The sequence below is a fragment of the Terrapene carolina genome, unplaced genomic scaffold, assembly GCF_002925995.2.
Source record: "Terrapene carolina triunguis isolate 2854851 unplaced genomic scaffold, T_m_triunguis-2.0 Scaffold69, whole genome shotgun sequence".
Classification (NCBI taxonomy): domain Eukaryota; kingdom Metazoa; phylum Chordata; order Testudines; family Emydidae; genus Terrapene; species Terrapene triunguis.
In genome coordinates, this window is record NW_020664420.1 from 52,104,256 (window position 1) to 52,116,955 (window position 12,700).

General features: G+C 36.6%; 1 protein-coding gene across 1 annotated transcript in view; it reads right to left on the reverse strand.

The window, feature by feature from the left end:
* The window catches only part of MCTP1 (multiple C2 and transmembrane domain containing 1), a 451,536-nt gene that overhangs the window by 139,342 nt on the left and 299,494 nt on the right, over window positions 1-12,700 (reverse strand). The window contains exons 11-15 of the mRNA XM_024206867.2: window positions 9,946-10,048; window positions 7,836-7,938; window positions 7,405-7,506; window positions 6,977-7,051; window positions 4,801-4,920 (exon numbers count right to left, since the gene is read on the reverse strand). Of these exons, the coding sequence (XP_024062635.1) occupies window positions 4,801-4,920; window positions 6,977-7,051; window positions 7,405-7,506; window positions 7,836-7,938; window positions 9,946-10,048 (503 nt within the window). The remainder of the gene's footprint in view (window positions 1-4,800; window positions 4,921-6,976; window positions 7,052-7,404; window positions 7,507-7,835; window positions 7,939-9,945; window positions 10,049-12,700) is intronic.

The window sequence follows — 12,700 nt, forward strand, 5'->3', positions numbered from 1 at the left end:
CACCTCACACAGAGTAAAAGTTACCAAGAGCTTTGGGTTGAAAGAACCCCGGGTAACAGGTGCACTGCTTTTTGTGTTTCTCCCTCAGCACCAGAGATGGTGAATAGTTTCCAGAAGAGCTCAGTGCCGGAGGAGAACTTCACATCAATGCCGAAGTGCTTGGTGCCAAATCAGAGCAGCTCAGCTGAGGTGGGTCTGATGGTGGCTTCCATGAGAATAGCCTTCAACCTGATGTCTTGATCTTTTTTAGTGTGGGGTCTAAAGTCCATATAGATCTGGCAATTGTCCCTCATGTGAACACTTCTAACAGCTAGAGTGTGTGTCGCTCATAGGCATAGGTTTGCCAGAGGAGGCATGAAGTTTGAAGCCCAGAGACCAAGGCATGCTCTCCCCTTGGGGCAAAGACGTCCCTTGATGATAGGGACTATCTATTTACACTAAATATGTAGACCTACACTAATTACAATAACAATATAGACTAAACTATGATAAACTAAGAGTTAGAGTCCAAAAACCACTGGGAAGAAGTCTTGCCGAAGCAAGACGGTCGTTCCAGCAACTATTATAGGCGGTAAGAAGGAACTGAGAGCGTGGCCGGCAGCACCCCGTATACCAGCACATGAGCATGCGGCTCTAGAGGGAGCTAGAGCTGGCCCGACGGATACCACTGAGAGAAAAATCTCTGGCAACAGTGCACTTGGCACACACACACCTAACAAGGAATGGACTTGAGCAAGCACTCAAAGAAATGTATTTTTTATGAGTTGCTTATACATAAATTGGATATTCAGAGGCACTGCCTTATTAATTTAAATGCTACATTTTTGAATAAGAGCTTGTATATTATTGTCTGTTCAAAAATAAAGTGTTTCTCCAGTACTGTTATATTTATTGTGAGATATTGAGGCGCGGCTAAAAAAAAAAAAAAAAAAAAAGAGTGAGCTAAATCCCTGAACTCCCATTGAAAATAATGGTACTCAAAAGTGAAAGAGAGACCTGGAAAATATTTAGTATAGGTGTTGCATGAGCCAGAATGCCTCAAGCTTGACTTTCAGATCCCAGACTGAATTTGTAAAACTGGGAGTTAGACAAAATGTATTCTTACTTACAAACTGAGCAAATATTATTGGAAATTCTTGAGGAAAAAAAAATAAACAGAGAATTCCATGATGACAATTTTACGAAGTCTTTTTCATAGTATCATCACATTCTAAAGTTCAACAAGCAACTCAGATGTGGCGCATAAGCAATCAGAAAGCATCCACTGAAAACTTTTGAATTCTCTGAGATGAGTATTATGGCAGATAAAATTTTAAGTGTTTACTATTAAACCTACTGACTTTGAAAAGTGCCCCAGTGAATACTTCAATGTGCAAAAAGCCCAGAATGAATACCTGTAGCTTATTATAGCATCGTAATATTAATTAAGAGTCTGCATGTGTTTCCATTCTAAAGTCTATTTCTCAGTGGTGTACCTTTAACTTCATAATTAAAGTTCTGACTCCATTTCTAAATTTGTGAAACCTAAGCTAGTCCTCTGCGAGCGCGTGAGAGAGCGTGTTGGGGGGAAGAAAGAGGAGAAGGTGGAAAGAATGGGTATTTGTGATTTTTTTTTAAACTTTTGGTTATTCACATGAGATGCTTGTGGATTATGATGTGAAAAATCATACCTACAGTATTTCACTTTTGTAAAATTGTTCTGAATCTTTATTTTAACCCTATCTATCAAACACAGCTTGGTCCAGAAACTCCATGTTGGGTTTTTGCTGTTGGCTTCTAAAAGGATTGGTGTTGGTTTTATGGAAAAGGCTGAATGTTAATTTTAAACTTTTATAATAAAACATTGTTTTCTTGTCTGCACATGGAGCTGGGAATCTGGAAAACCCTATTTTTAATCCCTGTTGTGATACTGATACTGACTCATTCTATGATCTTTGGAAGTCCTCTAAGGGCTATGGTTTGTAAAGGATTTTGAAGCTGAAAAGTGATATACATCAGGTAAGAATTATTATAAAATTGATTTCCAAAGGGAGTGTTGAATTCTGGCACAACCTTAGCACAAGACAACACAATATCGCCAACTGAAATAAGTCATGCTTTCACAAGGCTGTGCAAGATTTTGCAGGGACCCAAGGAAGCTGTGAAAATCCCAGCCACCATCTTGAAATGAAAACTCCACAGCCCTGCAATCCCTTTTTGAAGTTCTTATAGATTTGGTTTAAGTAACAAATGTCTATTTTATGATAGGCAACATTACAAATGCTTTTTGAAACCGAGGGAGAAAAAAGCTTTAAATGCTTCACAAACACCCATAGGGACTTGCTTCTCAGAAAGAGAGCCTTCAAAATAGCAGCCATAGCTGATCCCCTCTTCTGCAGGGCAGGACCACAACACATTTAAAGTCACAACACTGAAATTGGTACAGCTTATCAACATCTGTTCCTAAATTCAATCTAATTATGAACCAATTCTCTTCTGTGAAGAAGAAAGAGTTGTGTTGGTGAATAGAAAAGAAAGTATATTACTATATAACCAGAAATATGTTTTTACTGTAATTTACAATAGCTAGTGTTAAAAAGTATATTTATGATGACACTAAAATAAAATATCTGTATTTATCTAGTCTCAGTTGCTTCTTAAGATTTCTTCTGGTCATACAGAATTTGTTCTGTTAAGATTTAATGGTGACAGCAGTGCACCATGAGAAAGACTGGCAAGTGAAGTAGACTCTAGCAATGACCCACAAAGCAGGATATCACTCCACTTTCCTGTCTTCTACTGATATTAAAAGGGAGTTCCATGTCAAAAGGAGAACTGAACAAACGTGTATGTATTAATCCTAATAGCAATACAACTAGTACAAAATGCTGCAGCACGTCTCCTCTGCAATGCAAGCTACTGTGAGCATATCAAATCTGTCCTCCACTCTCTACATTGGCTTTCCATAGAATTGCAAATCAAGTTCAAGGTCTCGGTCCTTATCTTCAAAGCGCTCCATTTCCCATGCAGAGGGTACCTAACAGAATGTCTAAAGGACCAAGATAGTAGTCAACAACTTCGCTTCTGTGGCACAATAGAACTCTCAACAGTAGGAGTTAAGCTTGTCTGTGCAGGAGACAGGACCTCAGACCAGAGGTGGTCTGAGACTATGTAATGAACAACCCCAGGAACTAACGATCATCATAAACCTGTTTTTGCTCCAAGTGCAAGGCACATTTATTTGACCTTGACATCTCTAATGTAAACCCATAGCAACAGGCATACTTATTTAATAAATGAATGAATGAATAAAAACAACAAATACTTTTATCAACACAAGACACTCCATTGTGCACACCTTTCCGTTTGAGGAGAGGATGAGAGAACAATCAACACATGACAGATGTGGTCATGATACTTAATGCACTACTGGAGAGGGCTCAGGTACTATGAGAACAAGTGGGGTATAAGAACTTATATTGGATAGGACAGAGCCTTATGGAGAAATGTGCATTATCCTAATAAAGTTTTATCATTCTGAACTCTGAAACAATGAAGTACTAAAAAGAACATTTAAATTATTTTAGATAGCAGGATAAGCCAAAAACAGCCAAGGAGTTCAAAGTCAGACTGACCATTTGTGCTACAATCACATCTTGGGGCACAGCTGAAGCCCCCTCCACCCCTGGTAGAAGCTGCAACCAAGGAAGAATTCACCTTCCAGGTGTAGTGCTACTGCTGCTGTCCTCTGCCAGGGAATAACTTTAAATTTTAGCCATCATATGAAAGGAGCCCTGCTAGCAGATGCTCCCTGGAAGATACATTAATTCAGTGCAGCTCCAAGATGCCACAGGCAGCTCTTCTCACTTTGTGAGATGCAACACATGGCTCCAAGCCCCTCAAAAAAGTGTGTGCACACACACGACTATTGCTACAGCTGGTCTTCTCACCAGCAGAACCCAATCAGTGAATCTGGCCACCTATTGGCAGCTCATGTACTGTAAAATGAAAACAAACAAAAAAGGCACATAAATTGTGTCCCCTTAGTAAATGTTGAGTTTTAACTTCGTATTTTCCAGTTTTGACAAGCATGAGTAAGTTTCATGGGATCACTAGATGCAGAACTGTGGCCAGAATTTGGTATCTGGTGATTTTTAAAAACTGCAATTTAAGTGGCTGATTACTTTTTATCTAAATAGGTGCTATTGGTGTTTAGGGATGCTCCCTTTTAAAAAAAAAACAATTTTAAAAGTATAATTTTTTGTTAAAAAATGAAGGAGCTGATCCCACTGGTAATGTATATTTCATATTGATGAGGTGTACTAAAAATTCTTATGAAAGCTTTGCCACCTCACTGTTTTGATCCATTTTTATTTCAAAGTACCAAAAGCATTAAAAACAATTTATAGACTAATTGTGCCATATTCAGCAAATTGAACAAACTGAAGTCAATGGGGCTATTTGTGAGGGTAAGATGACTAGGGTCCGGTCCACAGTTTGCAAAACTGTGTTTTTGTTATATCACAAACTAGTTTTATTTAGATAAGTGCAAATTTGAGTATAAACTATGTAAGCTTTTCCTTCTTTGTACCTATGCAATTTTAAAATTGTTTTTGAAATGTAAATTTAAAAAAAATGTTCCATGACTGAGACACCTGGGTACAGCAGGTCCAATTTCAGCCAGAATGCGTACAGCCATTCTGAGGACTGGATTTTAGCATGGCAACTTTGACATTAACTTTAACTGTAGCTACACAAACACACAACTATGATTACCAAAGGTAATTAATAATTATATGAAGTGTTACAGGATGATCATACCACAAAAGCAGCCAGACTCCTTTGGGGCGAATCCCAGTCAAAGCAACTGTTAACATAGTAGGCAGCATTTATGAGCACCATGACACAACGCTTCATGCGGATAAAGTTCCTTAATAGCAGCTGTGGGAAAGATGAAAAGATGAAAATATATTCAGAAAAAACAAGACTTCAAACTATCAAGAGAGCTTACAACATCTTCAAGCTCATTCTCATTAAAGCAAGTTAGTAAAGCTGAAAGAATATGTCAAGTTGTTTAGTTTACGGATCTAGAATAATATCAGTATTTACTGAAGAATGGGAAGGGGAAGCAAATCTGTACAGTTATACATGTCAGTTTATCACCTGTTGAACTTAATTCTAATGTTTATAATTTTGAATGACATAGAAATGTCTGTGTTTCTCCCAGGCATTTCAGATATTGTGTTTAAAAAATATAACAAGAACATGAAACATCATTTGCAAAAATTCAAGCATTATTTGGTCAATGAAATTTGGGAGTTCTATTAAATATGTTGACAAAATTTTTCAAAATTGGGTACCTAAAATTAGGTTCTATAGTCTATATTTAGACACCCAAGTAAGTGGCATGATTTTTCAAAAGTGCTGAGCATCCAGTAGCTCTCAATGAGTTCAATGTTTTGAAAATCTTGGCCTTTGTTTTAAAATTTGTGTTGTGGGCCATTGTGCACAAACTGTGCAAAATTATAACTCTAATCAAACAGATCACCTATATTCAGTGCATCCAGTTTTTTCTCCTTTGCTTTAGAATATCTTGCTATAGTTGCTTTTGCAGTCATCATGTATTTTATAGCATTTATCACTGTAATCTTAACCATAAGAAGTCTTATTCTTATCTGCACAAAACTGAGTCATAAGGAGATACAGGTTTCAATTCAGGGAGAAAACTCTTTAAATTACCTAAAATGATAATGAGACCTAATTTATAAGAGAGCTGAATGCGTCATTTAATTTAAGTTTAGGATTAACACATTAAATTCATCTGTGAAAGTAAAAATCCCACTGTTCATCAGGAAATTTAGACATTTTAAAATGCTACTGTATTTACCATTAATTCAAGATCTCCCTTTGTAATTTTTGAATAGTCCTTTTCTTTTATATGATGTATTACATTATAAGCTAATATCCTAAAACTAAAAGAGGGTATTTAAAGTTTATTGCCAACTGCAAGCAAGTACAATAACCATCATTTTCTGTTATGAAAGTGGGGAGAACAGCGTATCTTGAATAAAAGGCCTTCTTGTTTGTTTGCTGTAATAATGGGGAAAAAATGCAGCTCTAGAAACTGCTTCCCTTACAATAGTGAAGAAAGACAGTATTTTGCCCTTTACAATCGCTTCAGTGAAATACAATGGACAATGCATATATAATTCATGTGGCAGATATTGCAAATCATATTAATGTTTATGAAGGCTCATTAGTACTTGAATAGACTAGGATCTGACAAAATAAAATTGTTTAAAACATTCCCCTTTCCCACTACAAAAAACCCTCTACTCCTCACAGCCCAACCAAATACCCAGTTCCCCATAACTAAAATACAGTACTGTGGAAAGTAAAATATATCTATATCTATCTATCTCAATCACATATAATTTAGGACAAAAACATAAGATGTGCCTTTAAAATAACTATTACCAGAAAATATTGTAACCCTATGAGGCAAAAATATTTGAAAAGGAAAAGGGGACACAGTTTTTCCAATCTGATGGCCTGAAAATTTATAGATTATTTGATTTTGGTAGTCTCATTTGAGATTCTAATAGATCACAACATTTCAAACCTAGCTAAGAGAATGTTAATACACTCCTTACCCCCAAACAAAATGGAGTTCTTTCAGATCAAGGTTAATGGCATAAATTTATGCTAGACTTAGCTTACATCCACCTGTGCTATAACTTGATACGTGTGGACACACTGATGATTTCAATTGTGTTCTCACGCACACTTTTCACAGAAATCAAATTGCAATTTACAATGAACTGATATAATAATTATATATTTGTTTTTCTCTCTTCTTGAATCTCATAATTTAGTTTTGTAAACAGATAATGGAAATGTTATTCTTTTCCCCCACTGAAGTTTGACATGAGGTATCTAGAAGCTTACGCCTGATATTAAGTCTTTGCAAAAGGATTAGTCTTTTCTTACGCTTTACCTGTTTAGACAGTCTGTTTTCCTCTTCAATGTACTTCTGTTCTTTGGGCATTAATGTTCGTATGCTGGCTTTCACCTATACACCAAAATATGTGTCAATGTTATGGGCTTACTTAATACTCACTAATAATACAGACTTCAATTTGCAATAATTATTAAGTTTCAAAGTCATAGCTGCCAAGCCCATAAAATATAAATGTATACACAGGCAGAAGTTTCTGTTTCTTACATTAGCAGCAATAGCAGCAGCAGCAGCAGCACAGTAACAAAAAGAGTGGGTGTGCCAGCCAGTGGCAGAAGAGTATTCTGTAGTATACATCAAGGTTTCGAGAAAATGAGGAATGACAGAAATTCTCTACAAATCAGGAACAAAAGCTTTCATGAAACTGAACTCTTTAGCAGTACAAAAAAGCCAAAGTTAAGACTTACAGCATTAAAAATCACATCTATTTCAAGATAGATGACCCCCTTTGTTGGCCCTGTCAGCTGCTTGTTTTTCAAGACGTAGGCTTTCTGTTCACCATTTTGAATCTGCGGGAAAAGGACATGACAGCCGTCTGTCTCGCGGTCTCCACTGAATACACTTCCTCAGTAACCTTTGACCCCCAGCTGCTGAAACTGACAGAGAACCCAAAACAACTGTGGCAATTCTGACAAGTACCTGTTCATTACCAGGACCAAGTCTGTCAGGAAAAATTAACTATCATGGGATTCAACATGGCCGTGAATTGAGTATGTTAAAAATTTTAGTGTTCTTATTACAGACCTTGGTTGAGAAATGACAGACAGAGCTGAGATTTTTTTATGTTTTCCTTGAGCAAAAGAAATACAGAGCAATATGTCAGGTGAATGAAACTTACAGACAGCAACGGTATAGCAACTTTGCCCAGAAAGTCAGCACTCCGATCTCTATCTTCGTCATAAACTGTCACTTCAAGAACTGAGTGGATATCTTTAATATTGCTATTCAGGAAAAAATACACACAGAGGAGGGGGCGGGAGGGGGAGATAAATGTCACCGATATTAATGGTTACCAAGGACAAAAACATAATAAAGTTAGCAAAAAGCAAGTAATACGTATATTTTTAAAAAGTATCCAGAGAACAAAACTTAGGTAAATAAAAAGCCCCTGAATGCAGGAAAACCACCGCTTTGGTCACTTCATAGGCAGCATGGCAGTTCTGTTATTTGCAAGACCTTACGCCATTAGACATGATTCTTCGAATCTTCTACCTGGTGTGTGCACTGCAAGAGTTACAATGAAAGCAGTGCTGAGTAGCACTGAGGGATTTACAGATGCAGACAGCAGATCTGATAGCCATAAAAGACTATCCTTAAAATATTACTCTCCTTGAGATAATTTCAAATGGCAACCTCTTTGATAGCTGTAGCTCTCTCAATGAAAATAAATAATAATGAACTAGCTGAGCAGATCTTTGGGCTCAGAATGAGCCCTCTACTTCCAAAATTCCAGTTTAATCCAAACTATGCAATAGCCACACTAAAAAGAAATTTGGAAAGATGTATACAAAGCATATAACATTATTCAGCATTTTATAGTATTTCAGCTACTAAATATTAAATAGTCCATTACCATGCATAGCAGATGGCACTGTATGTTGTAAAATCTTATGCGAGTTATTCAGATTTTTGGTTTGGAAAAAGAAACAAAAGTTGTTTGTTCTTTGATCAAATTGCTTGAATTAAAACATGAATTAAAGGAAAATAATTCAACTTGGGTAAAACACACACACACGTAGGAAATTTCTTTTTAAAGGCAAAATCAATCAGCAAATTTGGGACTATCCCAAACAATTGATACAATTATACATATTACAGAAGATCCTGTGAAGATCCTCCTTGACGACTGTATGAGTTTTTCGATTTGATTTCTGACCTTTTGTCTTTTGTCCTTTACAAAAACATATGATTCCTCATTCAGAGAACACAGTCAGGTAGTGGAGGTTGATTAGTTACTGATTCTCTTAGCATTAATTAAAAAAATTAATGAAGAATTTAGCACATTTTTACAGATCTATAAATGAGAACTTGTGAGGAAGCTACTGAGAAGTACAATTGTGGGATTTTTCTTTTGTTCAGTGTACATTAATGAGGCCCCGTCACAGAGGAAGGGGAGCAGCGATCTATAGATCCTGTAGCATAGGTTGTAAAGAGATGACTGACAAATTTTAAGAACAATGGAGAAATTAAATTAGAGGTTGTTTTGGGATCAAGAGCAATACTTAATATTCTCATTTATGCCAAACACACAAAAAGCTGAAGTTTCTAGAGGGCTTTAGAGTGGATTGTTTGTGGATTTCAGTTTTCTGATCCATTTTCTCCTCATTGGTGCGGTGCTGCACTCAGGGAGAAACAAAGTATTAAAAAAAGAAAGAAACAAGGTGACACTTCATTCTTGGAAGAAAAATTCTGCTTTGAATTTGTCAAAACTTTTTATTGTTTTCAAAACCATAGAGAAATAAAAACAATGTGCACCACTTCCTCCACAAAATGAATGTTTCAGATACTGCATTTTATCCGATAGCAGCACTGCATGAGTATAATATAGAATACTATTGTGACACGGTCATTTGACAAAATGAGAGGAAAAAGAAGTGTGTTTTACATTTCTTCACACTGTTAACTAATGTTTTATAATTACATTTTATAAAGTTCATAAGCATCAACCTATTTCCTCATTTCCAAACACTAGGCCCTAGTCCTGTGACATCAACTGTCACTAAAACTAGTGGAAATTTAGAACGCATAACACTTCACCCTTAGCATCTCATAGGAATGGGACTTATTTTCTCACCATCAAAGTGATTTAATCTTCATTTTTTTAAAAACATTTTTTGATATCCTCAACTGAATTCCTTTTCAATGAATTATTTGGTTTAAAAAATAACCATGTTCTAACTCTATCTTTCTAGTTTAGCAGTAGATAGCTCTGATTTTAAAAAACTTACAATGTGAAGACTTTGTTCCATTCAGGGTTGAGATTCTTGTAGACTGTATGTGTCAGCAGTCTGTCATTGTTCAACTCAACTACACAAAATGGGTCACTTTTACCTAGAGAGAGAGAGAGAGAGAGAGAACACATGGAACAAAATCCATGAATATTCTGCACCTAAAACTCACAGAACCACCTCTCAACTTGGATAAAAAAAAAAGCAGTAAATGTAAAGATAAATTCATATTTACTGCTTTTCTGATCACAAACTGCATGATCGTTCAAGGTGCTGAGCACAACCAGAAGGCTTCGAAGAGTCTCAGCACCCTGCATGATCAACCGTATAGTTAGCTGTACTGATCAGATAATTATAGCTTCCTGACACACAGGAAATTAAGAAAGAGGCATAACGTGAAGCAAATTATTCAGCTGATACTTCAAGTTAGATATTTTCCCTCAAATAATAATAAAAACTCAAACTAATTCATGGGGGGAAGAGAGAGTGTGTCCAGCTCTACGTCTATTTTTATTTCCATAATGATTACTTGAAGAAGACAATCACTTCACTTTGTTGCATCATTTTCCCCCTCCCATCTGATTAATTAATAAAATGAGGTAGCATTTGCTCAACAAGAACATTACACGTAAATTCCAACATAGACAAATTCTATGCTTATTTATATGCACGAGCATCCTATTTAAGTCAATATGTTTAACACAAGGTGCACATGTGTACAGAAGTTCCATGTAGGGCTGTAAATCATTATTAAGGGTACCAATACATTAGTGCCAAGCCCCAAAATAACTCATACTCCTATAAGTTGAGGGAACTGTGTCTCCCTCATGCAAATTAACATCAACAACTAAACCGCGTATTACAGAGTGGCTCATCCTTGTCTCTGGTCTGTCCATAGAGAGCAAAGTGTTTGAAAGTTATTGAGTGTTGGCATTAGCTCTTTACAATCAAATCTAGCATACTAAGCAACTATATTTCACAATGTCTTCAATATTCCTGTAATGCGATGTCAAGTATTATAAGAACACATAAATTCAATGGCTCAATGGCGCTACATTAATGATATTAGTAAGGCATGTAATTTGTTCATACCTTTTACAAATGACAATGAAATCAATATTTAAACAAAGCTCTCCAGAGGTCTTCCAAACTGCAATATTGATTCAGATTACAACAGAGGTTAATGTGGATATTATTAACTTTAATGATAAAGAATAATTATTTTAAATACAATGTGAATTACAGTCACAGTGGACATTTACATTCTATAAAAAGTTGAATATTACTGAATCTTTTAAACTTGAAAAAAGAGACGGATACAATCTTGCATCTCAGAATGTTTACATGTCACATACTAACTCTAAAAGGAAATTAGAGACTGATTTCTCACATTTCTTAGGGTTTCTATGTTTCAATATTTCAAAAGAAAAGAGATGGTCACAATTACAAAGCAGAACAAATGTACTAGCTGACCAGAGTAAACTGTTACTGTATCATCTCCTTTGTTCACTTATATTTGCATATGATTGTAGAACATGATTTGTGTGAATTCATTGTACACAGAAAGAGGAATATGGTTAAAAGTTTACTTTCACTGCAGTGTCTAAATGCCCTTTTCTATAAATAAAGACAAAGTATCTGATACAATAAATTAATTACGAAAATGAAATTATGACAACACTTTTTATTTACTGAATACTTTGATATATCACTTTTTTCCTTAACTCTCTTCTTACTAAGTTATATTAATACCACTCCAGTCAAGAAGGCCAAATAATAAGTGACATGAATCATGATGGACAATTGATCACATGCTCCTGCTCCTCTACACTGAATCTAATTTCTCCATCATTATTGGAAAGAAAACAACCCCTCTGCACGCATAAGTTCAACTTTTGTTTCAGGCGAATTGAAAAATGAAGGAATAATGTTGACCTAGCTTTAGGACATAAGGGAATATCATGACACTTTACATGAGGTATCCCATATACTCTTTTACTACCCCAACAGAAGTTTTGTCACCATTGCCATCTCCATCAAGGAATAGCATCTTACTCGAAAAGGAGGGAAGGGATCTCACATGGGAAGACAAAGACTAATCAATCTTTGTCCATGAGCATATTTTTCCATATACTAAAGCCCTCATATCTGAGTTAAGCAGCTGTATGACAAAGCACCTTGTCACAAGGTGAACTGGCCCTTTAAGGGGCTTTGGGCTACATCTGTGCCAGTGTTAGCTTGCCCCAGGTAGAAGAAATAAGTGACGAAAGATCAAGTGGCTAAGAGTAGGCCTGTGGTGAGAAGAGGAGCAGCCTGTGGTTCAGTGAGGGAGGGGTAGGAGTGGGGATGGGGGCTCAAAGGGAGAGGGACTCCAAGGACAGGAGACCTGGGACTTGATTCTTTATAAAGAGACAGAGAGCAGCCAGGAGGGCTGGGAATACAGGAAGAGACACCAGGAAGCTGACAAGGCAGTTTTGGACTATCGAGGGCAAATAGCCTCATTGTTCCAACCCTGGTAACCCACAGTAGAGAGTGGACATGGACTCCCCATATGCTGCCACTTGGTGAGGAGGAGCAGCAACCCCTGGAAACAAGGTGTGGATGGAGGGACTGACTAAAGCCCAAAAGAGGTAGAAGCTGAGCTCAGAAGAAGGGCAACGCTGGAAGATTTGTGTTTGTTTTGAGCTACAGGGCTAGATCACTGCAGCCACCTGATGACACTGGGAATCAGGAATTCTAGGAACTAGTGAATGAC